The following is a 16,358-nucleotide window of genomic DNA, read 5'->3' as shown; positions in this document are numbered from 1 at the left end:
GTGTGTTAATTTGGCTACTTGCTGCGTGTCCACAGTACAAGCAGCTTTTGGCTACCATTACTTTGAAATCTGACAAGTGGCCCATCTTCAGTTCAATTATTCACATCACCTGCCCTTCATCACTGATGCATTTAAATTAAAAAAAATGTGTTAACATTTGCCAACTCCTCAGGGTAGGCTAAGCACCATCACCTTGCTCTTCAGAGTTGCTTCAAATGAATGGAGGTCAATTGGGCAATGGCCACTTTCCTTGATGGCACTCTTATGTTACAGGAGTCACGGAGTCAGTGCCATTCAGATATGATGAATCAATTAAATGTATTTATTAAGCACTTTTTTACATCAGCTGATGTCACAAAGTGCTTATACAGAAACCCAGTCTAAAGCCCCTAAGAGCAAGCAATGCAGATGTAGAAGCACGGTGGCTAGGGAAAACTCCCTAGAAAGGCAGGAACCTAGATAGGAACCAGGCTCTCAGGGGTGGCCAGTCCTCTTCCGACTGTCAGTGGAGATATAAGAGTAGCCTGCATGGCCATTAAGGCTAGATCGTTCTCCCAAGATGTTGAAACGTCCATAGATAACCAGCAGGGTCATGTAATAATCAGTGATTATAAAGGGTTAACAGTCAGCACCTCAAGAGGTTTCAAACCTATTTAAAGTATCGCATGTACCTTTAAGTGTGCACATTATATACAAGCACGTGTTATGTTGCAAAATGTTTGTCGCTCACCACAGCGCGGGAGGGAAAAAAACGATGCTACTGGACACAGCAGCAGTCCATAATCAGTTATGTGTGCGCAGCTGTCTCTTCGCGGCGCGTTTCAGTAGTGCGCTAAAATCGATAGATACGGCAAATAATCTTTCAATCGCTTTAGAACGGTATCTCAGACGTCGGTGACTATTTTGCTCCTCTTCTGCCTGCTGGATCAAGCAAAAAGCGGCACATTGTGCCAGTTCAAAGCCATGCATCTATGGAGCTTATTTCCTATGTTGCTGTTCTTCATCGGTGTAAGTTTTCTTCCAGGTACGTGCTCTTTGTTGCTTAACAAACTGACAACATGAATTGCATTACAGAGATGGTTCTGATTGCTTATCCATGGCTTAAATCAGTTTCAAATATGGAATAGACTTTGAGGGCAAATTTCCTCACTTTAGTCAGTCAGTAGACTAATTTACAGTAAGTAGGCTATTTCATGTTTTCCCAGTGTTATAAAATGCCACCTACAGTATAGTGACCTAACTGACCTCAAGTTGAAAATGTGGCAGACGAGCTATGGTCACATTGGATGATGAATTCATGTATAAACTATCCCTCACAGATTTATTTACAGGCAAAGGTGGACAGGATATAATGGCATGCATGGACTACACACTCTGGGTTGGTGATTTCAGGATGAGAATTTAGTGTTTTATCCCACTGGAATGGAAATATGGAGTTAACCTGATATTACTTGATGGGCTACCATGTCATAGTGCCTGACTCTTTTGGTGTTATTGCAGGTTTCACTCTTCACAAAGCTGTGGAGATTATGGTGTGTTTCTTAATTAATACCTGATTGCTGTACTTGTGGCAAGCTGTTCCTCATCATTTATTTATCTAACACTCTCTCTTTTCCATATCACCCCCTGTTAATCTTAACCATCTGGTGCTTAAACCTGCAGTGAGAGTGTGTTCTGACGTGACCACTGGGCTGAAAGAGAAGACACACACACACACACACACACACACACACACACACACACACAAAGAGATCGGATCAGATGAGAGAATTACACTGTTGTCCGGACACGTGATATCTGCCACTATCAACAGGTTAATGCTATCATCCCAGTGACCTCTGACCCAGACTCATGCCTGGTCATGCACATACTGACAGGAGACAAGAGACGATATGAATGAAGGGGAAAAAAGAGAGGAAGAGGAGAACCGAGAAGATGACAGGGTCTGGACTCTATGGTCAAAGACTTCCGTATCAATACATTGCCCATAAGAAATTTTAAAAAATAGTCTCAAGGACTTTGATAGTTGCTCTTCCTGTTTTTTAAAATGTTTTTTTGTTTGTTTAATTGGTAGCCTCAATTTGTAAGAATCAATATCACTAATGTTTCTTTCCAGGAAAGAAGAGGGAGTGGACATAGGGAGGTAAAGCGAAAGGAGAGGAGAGATTGAGGGGACAAGGAGTGGTAAAGGGAGAGGAGAGATTGAGGGGACAAGGAGTGGTAAAGGGAGAGGAGAGATTGAGGGGACAAGGAGTGGTAAAGGGAGAGCAGAGATTGAGGGGACAAGGAGTGGTAAAGGGAGAGGAGGGAGAGGGAGGGAGGGAGAGAGGGAGGGGACAAGGAGTGGTAAAAGGAGAGTAGAGATTGAGGGGACAAGGAGTGGTAAAGGGAGAGAAGAGGGAGGGAGAGGGGACAAGGAGTGGGAGAGGAGTGGGAGAGAGGAAGGGGACAAGGAGTGGGAGAGGGAGAGAGGAAGGGGACAAGGAGTGGTAAAGGGAAAGGAGAGGGAGGGAGAGAGGGGACAAGGAGTGGGGGAGGAGAGGGAGAGAGGAAGGGTACAAGGAGTGGTAAAGGGAGAGGAGAGGGAGAGAGAGAGGGGACAAGGAGTGGGAGAGGAGAGGGAGAGAGGAAGGGGACAAGGAGAGGGAGAGAGGAAGGGGACAAGGAGTGGTAAAGGGAAAGGAGAGGGAGGGAGAGAGGGGACAAGGAGTGGGAGAGGAGAGGGAGAGAGGAAGAGGACAAGGAGTGGGAGAGGGAGAGAGGAAGGGGACAAGGAGTGGTAAAGGGAAAGGAGAGGGAGCGAGTCGATGATGTAGAGGGGGAGAGGAGAGGGAGAGAAAAATAGTGTTGTGTTTACGTGAGAGACCTTTCCTCTGACCTTCTTGTGTGTAAATAATGAGTGTTTACTATTCCCTACAGCGTACACCCAGAGAGAGGCTACAGGGACACCCTTGTTCATTAATAATGAATCATCAGGATGTCCTTGGGCTCACGCGCGCACTGACACACCCACAGTATGGATCCTAAATAGTTGGCATCTTGTTCTGATTATGTTGTGCATTTTCAATCACTTCACACAGTCAGAGGATAGAATAGAGATATTAGGGTCGGGGTCAAATTCAGTAAAAAGTTTAAAAAAATAAAATGTAAAAATTGGCAGTATCACTTTAATGATAAGATGTATGTGACCTAGGGTTAATGTTAGGTTTAAAATTAGGGTTAGTGATTTAAAAAATGATTTGTGGTTAGAAATCCTTTAAATTCCATGACCAGATGGTGATGACCCAGAGTTAGTGTAGATGAGGTCCGGGCTTCTGAAACTACCGTTAGAGTTGATGTCAGAGTGCTCCCTGCCTTCAAGGAGTGGCTGGTGTGTGTGTGTATCCAGATGCTAGAGGAGAGAGGGTACAGTGAAGGACATGAGTGGGATTATAGCAAATAATCCCACAATGCCTCTGGCAGGGTAGGAGTACAGGCTTTGATGCTTCACTGCCTCATGGCATGATGGGACAGATAATACAACCCGGCCCTGTCAGTCTGACAATACACATTCAGACAGTTCTTCTTATTCCAGGACTAGTCTTAATCTATATCTGGGAAACCAGCCAATACAGTGTAATGTCTACTCTTATGTATGTTTTGTTAGGCTCTACAGTAGGCCTACATGTGTTTGTGCATGTGTGTGCTAGTTAGTACATGCATCTGGGTTTCTCCATGTGTACAGTGCCTTGCGAAAGTATTCGGCCCCCTTGAACTTTGCGACCTTTTGCCACATTTCAGGCTTCAAACATAAAGATATAAAACTGTATTTTTTTGTGAAGAATCAACAACAAGTGGGACACAATCATGAAGTGGAATGACATTTATTGGATATTTCATACTTTTTTAACAAATCAAAAACTGAAAAATTGGACGTGCAAAATTATTCAGCCCCCTTAAGTTAATACTTTGTAGCGCCACCTTTTGCTGCAATTACAGCTGTAAGTCGCTTGGGTTATGTCTCTATCAGTTTTGCACATCGAGAGACTGAATTTTTTTTCCCATTCCTCCTTGCAAAACAGCTCGAGCTCAGTGAGGTTGGATGGAGAGCATTTGTGAACAGCAGTTTTCAGTTCTTTCCACAGATTCTCGATTGGATTCAGGTCTGGACTTTGACTTGGCCATTCTAACACCTGGATATGTTTATTTTTGAACCATTCCATTGTAGATTTTGCTTTATGTTTTGGATCATTGTCTTGTTGGAAGACTAATCTCCGTCCCAGTCTCAGGTCTTTTGCAGACTCCATCGGCTTTTCTTCCAGAATGGTCCTGTATTTGGCTCCATCCATCTTCCCATCAATTTTAACCATCTTCCCTGTCCCTGCTAAAGAAAAGCAGGCCCAAACCATGATGCTGCCACCACCATGTTTGACAGTGGGGATGGTGTGTTCAGTGTGATGAGCTGTGTTGCTTTTACGCCAAACATAACGTTTTGCATTGTTGCCAAAAAGTTCAATTTTGGTTTCATCTGACCAGAGCACCTTCTTCCACATGTTTGGTGTGTCTCCCAGGTGGCTTGTGGCAAACTTTAAACAACACTTTTTATGGATATCTTTAAGAAATGGCTTTCTTCTTGCCACTCTTCCATAACGGCCAGATTTGTGCAATATACGACTGATTGTTGTCCTATGGACAGAGTCTCCCACCTCAGCTGTAGATCTCTGCAGTTCATCCAGAGTGATCATGGCTTGGCTGCAACTCTGATCAGTCTTCTCCTTGTATGAGCTGAAAGTTTAGAGGGACGGCTAGGTCTTGGTAGATTTGCAGTGGTCTGATACTCCTTCCATTTCAATATTATCGCTTGCACAGTGCTCCTTGGGATGTTTAAAGCTTGGGAAATCTTTTTGTATCCAAATCCGGCTTTAAACTTCTTCTTTAAACAGTATCTCGGACCTGCCTGGTGTGTTCCTTGTTCTTCATGATGCTCTCTGCGCTTTTAACGGACCTCTGAGACTATCACAGTGCAGGTGCATTTATACAGAGACTTGATTACATACAGGTGGATTGTATTTATCATCATTAGTCATTTAGGTCAACATTGGATCATTCAGAGATCCCCACTGAACTTCTGGAGAGAGTTTGCTGCACTGAAAGTAAAGGGGCTGAATAATTTTGCACGCCCAATTTTTCCTTTTTTTTGTAAAAAAAGTTTGAAATATCCAATAAATGTCTTTCCACTTCATGATTGTGTCCCACTTGTTGTTGATTCTTCACAAAAAAATACAGTTTTATATCTTTATGTTTGAAGCCTGAAATGTGGCAAAAGGTCGCAAAGTTCAAGGGGGCCGAATACTTTCGCAAGGCACTGTATGTTCCCTCTCATGTCCGTGTGTTGTGTGCACTTTGGGCAATACAGTAGGTAGTTAGACAAGTGTCTGCCAGCTGGCATGTGATGGTCCGTTAGCACCAGGGCCCTTAGATTAATGCTGGAGAAAAACGCTGACTAAACTCACACCTCATGAACCCACCAAACAACTGAACCTGCTTTTCTAGAGATAGGGAGGGAGAGAGAGAGAGAGGAGGGAGAAATAGAGAAAGGTGGAGAGAGAGAGAGAGAGGAGGGAGAAATAGAGAAAGGTGGAGAGAGAGAGAGAGGAGGGAGAAATAGAGAGAGAGAGAGGAGGGAGAAATAGAGAGAGAGAGAGAGGAGGGAGAAATAGAGAGAGAGAGAGGAGGGAGAATTAGAGAGAGAGAGAGAGAGAGAGGAGGGAGAAATAGAGAGAGAGCGAGAGAGAGAGGAGGGAGAAATAGAGGTGGAGAGAGAGAGAGAGAGAGGAGGGAGAAATAGAGAGAGAGAGGAGGGAGAAATAGAGAGAGAGAGAGGAGGGAGAAATAGAGAGAGGTGGAGAGTGCGTAACTGAGAGAAAGAGCGAAGGAGAGAATGAGAAGGAAAGGTGATTACAGTGGCAGAGAGAGAGAACACATGAGAGGGATAGAAACAATGAGGAGAATGAGGAACTAAAGAACAGATGAGTAAACCTGCTGTTCCATTAGGAGCTGAGAGAGAGAACACATAAGAGGGATAGAAACAATGAGGAGAACGAGGAACTAAAGAACAGATGAGTAAACCTGCTGTTCCATTAGGAGTTGAGAGCGAGAGAGAGCTGTGGCCCAGTGAATGTAGTAGTGGGACAGCAGCCCTCTGCAGTGTGGCTGCAGCACTTTATACTGGCACAGAGATGGATGCTGAGCTGGACTGAGAGAGAATGGGGCTATGACAGCCAGTGAGCTGCTGATGGGGTGCTGACTGATCTCAGAAGCAGATAAACATGTTAATGGACCACTCTGTGTGCCATACACATTATTACACAGAACAAAAATAGGACAGGACTTATTTGTATTGTCGCCAAACATTTAGGGTATAAGACCTTCTTCAGTGTACATAGGAGGCAATGGCAATCAATGTCACGGCAACAATACAGGCCACACACAGGTGGACATAATTATAGAATCTCAAAGTAAGTTTTACTAGTACATTATTACACACACACACACACACACAGTATTAGAGCAGCAAGCCATTTTGCACAATGTGTGAGATGAAGAGCATCCAACCATTAAGCACGAACACGTGCACTCACAGTCACACTGAGACAGATACAGAGTTTTCTGTATGAGAGGCTAGAACAATTTTTCACTTTTATAGGTGACACAGTCAAGGTAACTTTCACATTCTTATGCTGAGTATACAGGCTCCCAAGGCAGGACAAGTAAATACTATCTATGAATATAAATAAAATGCCATGAATCAGCAGACTGAAGAAGCTACTCACAGATGTATGATGCCTTATGACTTGTGGCAACACACACCACACTATATGGATTAGAAAATGATGGAGTAGCTAGCTACTCAAGTCCTTAAGAGCACTGCGAAGGAGCCATAATGCCCCTCCTGTACTGTTTTAGACTAGATGTACAGGCACCCCATGGTACCAAAAAAAATAATTCCCCCTCTGTGTCACTGATGATGCATCAGTTGGGGTAACGTTCAGGAACTTGATCAAGGACAGCAAGTTCCCTGTATAACGCTGCACCAACTGTACAGACAAAAGGTTGTAGTTCAACCCCAATAACGCTGCAATTAGATTGGTCTCATCGTTCCCATTCATTTGGATTTCAGGTATAGAGATTTTTCTGAATGTGTGATTTACACAGAAGATGGTATGGAATAATGAGTGGACTTTAGATCACTTTTGAAGTATGACAACACCTGACAAACATTGATTTAGTGGTGAACTGTCTCTTTAACTTAAGGCAAACAGACGCATCTGGTCAGCTTTACATGCAACGTAGCTCTACCCAGAGCCAACCTCCAATCCTTAACACTGCTGCTTATTTACTGTGTGACGTGACCAGGGAAAACTGTGGAACCTAGTCATTATGGGCTCGGGGATAGGGGTTGAGGTTATGGGATGAATGCTATGTGATGAGGAGGTAGGTTTACAGTGATGGCCTGGTTCACAGATGTGATTGGTGCTGTAACCAAGTCCTCTTGTTGTTTGACATGCAATCCATGGTGTATGTACAGGATATTACAGAGGCTCTATGACATTCACACATGTATAGTACTGCAGATGGGTAATCAGGCCAACAAGTCTTATTCTAACTACATTCTCTTTCTCTATTCTCTTTCTCTATTCTCTCTCCCTCTCTCTCTCTCTCCCTCCCTCCATCCTATTCAAAGGGCTTTATTGGCATGGGAAACATATGTTTACATTGCCAGAGCAAATGAAATAGATAATAAACAAAAGTGAAATGAACAATAAAAATGAACAGTAAACATTACACTCACAAAAGTTCCAAAGGGATAGAGACATGTAAAATGTCATTATGGCTATATACAGTGTAGTAACAATCTGCAAATAGTTGAAATACAAAAGGGAAAATAAACATATGTTCTTCACTGTTTGCCCTTTTCTTGTGGCAACAGGTCACAAATACTGCTGCTGTGCTGGCACACTGTGGTATTTCACCCAATTCTAGTTTGCTCTGTATTTTTGTTAAGTCTTTCCAATGTGTCAAGTAATCATATCTTTGTTTTCTCATGATTTGGTTGAGTCTAATTGTGTTACTGTCCTGGGACTTGTGAACAGAGCCCCAGGACCAGCTTGCTTAGTTAATTCTTCTCCAGGTTCATCTCTCTGTAGGGGATGGCTTTGTTATGGAAGGTTTGGGAATCACTTCCTTTTAGGTGGTTGTTGAATTTAGCGGATTTAAATGGATTTTTATCATTAGCGGGTATCGGCCTAATTCTGCTCTGCATGCATTATTTGGTGTTTTATGTTCTACATGGAGGATTTTCTTGCAGAATTCTGCTTGCAGAGTCTCAATTTGGTGTTTGTCCCATCTCTCTCTCTCTCACTATCACACACACACATACACACACACACACACACACACACACATACACTGATTTGTTACATGTACAGACACACACACACATGCATTGTTTGAGATTGAGTGACAATAATGTTTGGCAGTAGTAAGTGTAGAGGCACTGATTGTGTCTAACTTTAGTGGCACACAGGGCGTGCCTGTGCTGCGCTGTGCTGTCTACAGTAGGAAATTAATGGACAGGGATTTAGCCGTTCTAGATGGACACACTATCTCATTTACTGTTTGTAATTAACTTTCCGCTTATCTGCCTCTGTCCCCCTCTCCTTCCCCGTTCCCCCTCTCTTTCCTTCTCTCTCATATATCCAGAGTAATTAACTCCTTCCCTCCATTCCTCCAACCCTTTCTCTCTTTCCTCCCCTCACGCTAAAGTCACCCCTAATCTTTTTGTCCTTTTCACCTGTTTACTTCTCCCTGTTAATCTCTCTAACATTTCCCCTTTCTCTGTCTCCATCTCCCTTGTCACTTTCTCTCTCACCCTCGGTCTGTCTCTGTCAAATTGAATTTCTAAATAATAAAAAATTAACATAAGGTTTAGAAACATGAGTGTTGCCATTGTTTGTGTGTTTCTTGCCAAACCAAAATCCAAATATTAAGGGACCTCAAGAAGCTGGCCCAAACCCCTACAGGAACTCTTTCAAGAAAGGCTTGAGAGACTGCAGGACTTCCCACCAGTTCCATCAATGCAGCGATTAAGGGAGAACATCTGGAGCAGGGCTTCTGCCAGTGACCCTGCAGTTAAAGGGCAACCGCACAAAAGGGCAATACCTTAAATGTGCCTACATATAGGAAGAAGCCTAACCAAAAGATGCTGTAACATTATCAAATGTAATGACTGTCGTGAGTCATGCATGGGGGACCAGGCAGACATGTAGAGCTAGCTTTGTGATCAGCTTATCAAATGACTGGACATCATTAAGTGGATTCCAAGGTCGTTCTAAGGTTAATTGAGCTAGGATACTGCAGAGCCAATTTTTCCCATTCCTTTGAGAAACTGAGACTTGGATTTAAATATTGAATAATATAACCCCCCCCCCCCCCCCCCCCCTCCTCCCTGTCTTTCTCTCTCTCTGTGTGGCAGTGAGTCTTGGTGCTCATGGGAGGTATGCTCAAAAGTTGCTGACTGATTTGTTCGCTAACTACACCAACGCTCTGAGACCAGTGGAGGACACGGACCACATCATCAATGTCACACTGCAGATCACCCTCTCACAGATAATCGACATGGTAAACACACAAACACATGCACAAGGTCACCATGATGACCCCACATCACATGCACACCTCAGCCTCCTCTGATACTACCATTTCTGTATGTTTTCAGTACCTGTAGTCATTGGACCTGTGTGTTTCAGTACATGTTGTCTCTTTACCTGTGTGTGTTTGTCTGCAGGATGAGCGTAACCAGATCCTGACCACGTACCTGTGGATCCGGCAGGTGTGGACGGACGCCTACCTCACTTGGAAGAAGGAGGACTACGATGGTCTTGATACCATCCGTATACCTAGTAGTTATGTATGGAGGCCTGATATTGTCCTATATAACAAGTAGGTCTGGCTGGTATTGAGACATATCGGTTCTCCCTGCACGGGTTTGTTGTCCTCTTCCTCATACTCCTCTTCTTCACCCTCATCGTCACATTTCTGTTGTGTTGCCATGGACACAAGCTGGACACCCTAAAAGCCGTTACTCACGGGGTGTCCAGGCAGCCAGTCTACTTCTGATGCTCATCACAGTGTATTGGAGCAGGACTTTCTTGTTGTTGCACCATGACTAGTGCCAGGGTTTGTCTTGGTTAGGCCACCTGGTCAGGAAAATCTCTTGGCACTTGTTATGATTTATGGCCACCTACAGCCTTTCAAGTTTTTCGTTGCTGCAATGTGCCAATTCAACTTTGACAGTGTTTCTAGCCAGAATCAAGTCTTAATCAATAACGCAGTAGGCACCAGCCCTGTCCCACCAATGGACCCTGGCCCACAGTTGGGAAACTCTCCAAAAACAACTGTAAAACTGCACACTAGAAAATACAGACAACTGACCTTGACTTCTGTTTATTTTTCATTTTTTAACCTTAAATGGAAAATACATATAACTAAAGACAAGGTTGGTTGCCTGTCTTTTCTAGTATGCGGTTTTTAAACTTGTTTTTGGACACTAGTTGTTCCTACCTAAACCAGCACCCGGACCTAGATGCACAGGGTTTTCTCATATATATACCGGGAAACACTGTATTAGCGGAATAATCCAGCTTTTCATTCTTTCACAGTCTTGTTATGTTTTAATCTCCCTTTGTTGTTATTACAACTGAATCAGTAATCCTTTTACAACAGGCTATACTTTCTACATCATTTGTCCTGGAAATATCTGGACAAGTTTGAATGTTGTGTGTTACATGAGACTCACAATAATCCCATACCTAAACTAACACTTTACATGTTTAATTACCAAACCCCTGTTGGAGGACGATTGATAGTAGGGAGATGCCACGCAATGCAGATTCAGTTCCTAAGCTTTGATTTCTGAGAAGAATCAAACTTTTAGGGTAATGACTATTAAAGTTCTAAGTTCAGTCCAGTCCCTGCGATGAAGGTCAGAAGTGTAGTGATATTTCTGAGTGTAGAAGTGGGCTCTGAGGGGTGGGCTCCACCCCTGCTCTCCCCACTCTCCTTGCGCCCCGGCAATCATCCTGCCTGACCGTCATCACATCCTTTGTCTCTCTGTGAGACACTCCATGCCCATCTTCCTTCCCTCCATTTCTGCTCTCTGTCCTTTCCCAGTCACTCCTCTAAAGAGTCTTTAGTGACTTGACGGTATCTATTGTAGATAAGAACACATTTTCTATGCTTTTAATTGCCTTCTTTGTTCACCAATGAATTCCTCACACACTCTGCCTCTTCTCCCTCTCTTCCTTCCTCCCTCTGTCTCTCCTTCTCCCACCATCCCTGTCCTCCTTCTCCCCCTCTATCCTCCCTCCATACTCCTAATTTTCCCTTCAATCTCCCCTCTCTCTCACTCACACACTTTCCCTTCCTCTCGCCTTGCTCTCCTCCTCTCAGTGCTGATGACCAGTTCGCCAGCTCCATGGAGACCAATGTGGTGATCCGTAACGATGGACAGATCATGTGGGACCAGCCGGCCATCACTAAGAGCTCGTGCTCAGTGGATGTGTCCTTCTTCCCGTTCGATGCCCAGCAGTGTCGCCTAACCTTCGGCTCCTGGACACATAACGGCAACCAGATGGACCTGGTCAACGCCCTGGACAGTGCTGACCTGGCCGACTTCGTGGCCAATGTAGAGTGGGAGGTCAGATTTATTAGTTCATTTAGACATTTTTTTTATCCTTTATTTATAGCAGTGCTTTTGCTGATATTTGTATGGGCAAAGCACTTTATTGATTGAAAACACTTTTGCATTTATAAGACTGTCTTATCTAGTTGTTTCCATAGTTTCTATTCAACAATGCACAATACATGTATTTAATTTGTTTATTGGATAAGATAGAGAGAGATAGGCGGAGTGTGCTGAAAGAGCATTGGATTGGATTTGAACCCATGCTGGCAGAGGTTCAAAGTATCAGTGTTCTTAAACCGCTAGATCACCGCAGGCCATTCATTTATATTCTATTCCATGCTATCCTAACTATAGGTTCTGGGCATGCCAGCCAAGAAGAACGTGATCCTGTACGGCTGCTGCTCGGACCCCTACCCAGACATCACCTACACCCTGCACCTGAAACGCAGGGCCTCCTTCTACATCTTTAACCTGCTCATCCCCTGTATGATGATCTCCTTCCTGGCCCCGTTGGGCTTCTACCTGCCAGCTGACTCTGGGGAGAAAGTGTCCCTGGGGGTCACCGTGCTGCTGGCACTGACCGTGTTCCAGCTGCTAGTGGCAGAGAGCATGCCACCCTCGGAGAACGTACCACTCATAGGTGAGAGAAGGGGCGAGAGATGGGCAGAGAGAGAGAGTGCCATGAGTATAGCAATCAGATAATATATACTCTCCTCTGGGCTTTTGAGGCCATTTTAGCTCCTTCTCCAACACTAACTGAGACTGACTAGCTCTCCTCAGAGACTTTTGTAGGTCTTCTCCCATAAACTCACAGGCAGAGATGCTTAGTAAATATTTAATGGGTCTTACTCAGCACAACATCCTCATACAGCCTCTCTCTGCTGCTAAATTGAATTGCCTGGCTAGTGTATAGAGGAGATGTGATACAGAGCAGGGAGACCTTATGAATACAGAAGAAGCATATTGTGTATGTTTATTCAGTATATTATTCCATATCTTATTGTGAAATAGTATAGTGACAAGCAAAAAGTGCTTATGCATTTTGAATCAACATTGAGATGCAGGCAGAGTAAAACAAAAGTGAAGTAGGACCTTTTGCAATAGGATTTCAATACATTTGTTTTTTACATTTTCAATAAAGAAGGTATCAGCAAAGTGATAAATTGTGTTGGTGTTTGTGGGACAATGTCAATGTAATGGTACAGAGGCCAGTCGATGGTGGCTGTCCAGCGAATTTAATGTGCCGCAATCACAACTCGATAACCTATACTCTGTCTTTCCTCTGTGGAGCAATTATGCTTGTCTGTCTATTTAACACTGTCTAGAATCCTGAAGGCAGTGATATTATGTAAGTCAATGTACACCATTACATTGAATAATGATGATTATGTTTGAATGTGTGAGAGTTGTTATACATGGAATTGACTGTATTGCTGATCACTACTTCCCCACAGGCAAGTACTACATTGCTACCATGACGATGATCACTGCGTCGACCGCCCTGACCATCTTCATCATGAACATCCATCACTGTGGTCCGGAGGCGCGTCCCGTCCCTGAGTGGGCCCGCCGCTTCATCCTGCACTACCTGGCACGGATCTGCTTTGTCTATGAGGTGGGAGAGAACTGCTTCACCGGCATCCCCAAGAAACGGGCCCCGCCCGAGCTCCCACCTGACCACAATATCAACCCCCAAACCAGAAGTACCAACTGGGATGTGAATGGGGAGTCCTTGGGAGGGAGGGGTGGAGAGGAAGGGGTTGGGGTGGGCGTAAAAACACAGAAAGAGGAGGGGGATAGACTGGATGTGAAAAGAGGCTCATACCAAACGTTTGAGCCCAGTTGGTGGAAAGACGACCTGTTTGTGAGTATAGATGCTGGAGAGGAGGAGGAGGGAGCAGCAGGAGGTGAGAAAGAAGGAGGAGGAGAGGCAGAAAGAGAGAAGGGTTTCAGAGGAGAAAGTGGGTGCATGGGCGGAGCAGTGGCGGCAGAAAGAGGCAAAGGCGGGGGAGGAGAGAGAGGCTGTGTGGGAGGAGGTGGAGAAAGAAGGAAAGGATCATTAGGAGGCGCAGAGGCTAGGGTTAGGAGAGAGGTGGTGGTGAGGGCCCAGTGTGTGTGTCAGCACCAAGCGCTATGCAGGAACATCGAGTACATTGCCAGCTGCTACCACGACCAGCGCTCTACCCAGAGACGTACGGGTGAGTGGAGGAAAGTGGCCAAGGTTATGGACCGACTCTTCATGTGGCTCTTCTTTATCATGGTCTTCCTCATGAGCCTCCTCATCATGGGCAAGGCTGTCTGAGCACGTGCAGAGAGAAAAGGGAGAAGGCTCCGGGTACAAGTTACCCTTAGGCACAGATCTTGGATCAGATCATACCCTTCCCAAATACTGACCTTAACCATTAAGGGGGATCCCAAACAGACCTTAGCTCAGTTTCTAATGGCAACATTATCCTACTCCGAGGGGCAGTAGCGGCCAACTAAACCATTCACAAGTTTACCACAGGAGATACTGTATGTGGAAATGTGTTTTTGTACCTAGTATACTAGCTGTTTATGTTCCAAGGCTGTGACGAAGAGGATTAATTGGAGGATAATCTCTTGATACAGTGGTGGGGAACTTGGCAGTTTCTCTGTATCGCCACCATACATATGTTTTCTACGTGGATCTAAAGTATTTGTAGAGGAGACAGGAACACACATAATCTGTGGAATGGAGCCAAAGCAAATCTTCTGCCACCCTGAGACTGTTATCAACACACACACATGCAAACAGTCAATCAATTAAATGCATATACAGTGCCTTGCGAAAGTATTCGGCCCCCTTGAACTTTGCGACCTTTTGCCACATTTCAGGCTTCAAACATAAATATATAAAACTGTATTTTTTTGTGAAGAATCAACAACAAGTGGGACACAATCATGAAGTGGAACGACATTTATTGGATATTTCAAACTTTTTTAACAAAGCAAAAACTGAAAAATTGGGCGTGCAAAATTATTCAGCCCCCTTAAGTTAATACTTTGTAGCGCCACCTTTTGCTGCGATTACAGTTGTAAGTCGCTTGGGGTATGTCTCTATCAGTTTTGCAAATCGAGAGACTGAAATGTTTTCCCATTCCTCCTTGCAAAACAGCTCGAGCTCAGTGAGGTTGGATGGAGAGCATTTGTGAACAGCAGTTTTCAGTTCTTTCCACAGATTCTCGATTGGATTCAGGTCTGGACTTTGACTTGGCCATTCTAACACCTGGATATGTTTATTTTTGAACCATTCCATTGTAGATTTTGCTTTATGTTTTGGATCATTGTCTTGTTGGAAGACAAATCTTCGTCCCAGTCTCAGGTCTTTTGCAGACTCCATCAGGTTTTGTTCCAGAATGGTCCTGTATTTGGCTCCATCCATCTTCCCATCAATTTTAACCATCTTCCCTGTCCCTGCTGAAGAAAAGCAGGCCCAAACCATGATGCTGCCACCACCATGTTTGACAGTGGGGATGGTGTGTTCAGAGGGATGAGCTGTGTTGCTTTCACGCCAAACATAACGTTTTACATTGTTGTCAAAAAGTTAAATTTTGGTTTCATCTGACCAGAGCACCTTCTTCCACATGTTTGGTGTGTCTCCCAGGTGGCTTGTGGCAAACTTTAAACAACACTTTTTATGGATATCTTTAAGAAATGGCTTTCTTCTTGCCACTCTTCCATAAAGGCCAGATTTGTGCAATATACGACTGATTGTTGTCCTATGGAGTCTCCCACCCCATGAGTGATCATGGGCCTCTTGGCTGCATCTCTGATCAGTCTTCTCCTTGTATGAGCTGAAAGTTTAGAGGGACGGCCAGGTCTTGGTAGATTTGCAGTGGTCTGATACTCCTTCCATTTCAATATTATCGCTTGCACAGTGCTCCTTGGGATGTTTAAAGCTTGGGAAATCTTTTTGTATCCAAATCCGGCTTTAAACTTTTTCACAACAGTATCTCGGACCTGCCTGGTGTGTTCCTTGTTCTTCATGATGCTCTCTGCGCTTTTAACGGACCTCTGAGACTATCACAGTGCAGGTGCATTTATACGGAGACTTGATTACACACAGGTGGATTGTATTTATCATCATTAGTCATTTAGGTCAACATTGGATCATTCAGAGATCCTCACTGAACTTCTGGAGAGAGTTTGCTGCACTGAAAGTAAAGGGGCTGAATAATTTTGCACGCCCAATTTTTCAGTTTTTGATTTGTTAAAAAAGTTTGAAATATCCAATAAATGTCGTTCCACTTCATGATTGTGTCCCACTTGTTGTTGATGCTTCACAAACAAATACAGTTTTATATCTTTATGTTTGAAGCCTGAAATGTGGCAAAAGGTCGCAAAGTTCAAGGGGGCCGAATACTTTCGCAAGGCACTGTATAAAGCCCTGTTTACATCAGCATTTGTCACAAAGTGGTCATACAGAAACCCAGCCTGAGACTCCAAAGGGCAAGCAATGCAGTGGTAGAAGCACGGTGTCTAGGTAAAACTACCTAGAAAGGCAAGAACCTAGGAAGAAACCGAGAGAGGTACAGTCCTCTTCTTCACACACACACACACACACACACAGTCTTGTACAGCTAACCTTGTAGCGACAATTCAGTCCCATTCT

General features: G+C 44.1%; 1 protein-coding gene across 2 annotated transcripts; it reads left to right on the top strand.

Annotated features, from left to right (window-relative positions):
• The first annotated feature begins 878 nt into the window (after window positions 1–878).
• Window positions 879–14,474, top strand: LOC110537425 (neuronal acetylcholine receptor subunit alpha-10). 2 transcript variants are annotated; one of them, XM_021623456.3, is made up of 6 exons: window positions 879–1,024; window positions 9,515–9,660; window positions 9,827–9,981; window positions 11,491–11,737; window positions 12,080–12,365; window positions 13,180–14,474. In XM_021623456.3, exons 1-6 carry the CDS (start codon window positions 964–966, stop codon window positions 14,025–14,027), a joined length of 1,743 nt encoding a protein of 580 aa, XP_021479131.3. In that variant the 5' UTR covers window positions 879–963; the 3' UTR covers window positions 14,028–14,474. The 2 variants fall into 2 exon arrangements, with proteins under 2 accessions (XP_021479131.3, XP_090048374.1); XM_090192248.1 differs by lacking the exon at window positions 879–1,024 and having other exon boundaries at window positions 9,520–9,660; window positions 9,827–9,949; window positions 13,180–14,178.
• The last annotated feature ends 1,884 nt before the right edge of the window (window positions 14,475–16,358 follow it).

This window comes from Oncorhynchus mykiss, chromosome 12 (genome assembly GCF_057628025.1).
Source record: "Oncorhynchus mykiss isolate SJ-2025 chromosome 12, ASM5762802v1, whole genome shotgun sequence".
NCBI classification, from domain to species: Eukaryota; Metazoa; Chordata; class Actinopteri; order Salmoniformes; family Salmonidae; genus Oncorhynchus; species Oncorhynchus mykiss.
This window is presented reverse-complemented; position numbering and strand designations above follow the sequence as displayed.

Coding starts and splice junctions, on each gene's coding strand:
- LOC110537425 (XM_021623456.3), top strand. CDS start 964: ATGCATCTATGGAGCTTATTTCCTATGTTGCTGTTCTTCATCGGTGTA. Junction 1,025..9,514: donor CGGTGTAAGTTTTCTTCCAG/GTACGTGCTCTT, acceptor TCTGTGTGGCAG/TGAGTCTTGGTGCTCATGGG. Junction 9,661..9,826: donor TCTCACAGATAATCGACATG/GTAAACACACAA, acceptor GTTTGTCTGCAG/GATGAGCGTAACCAGATCCT.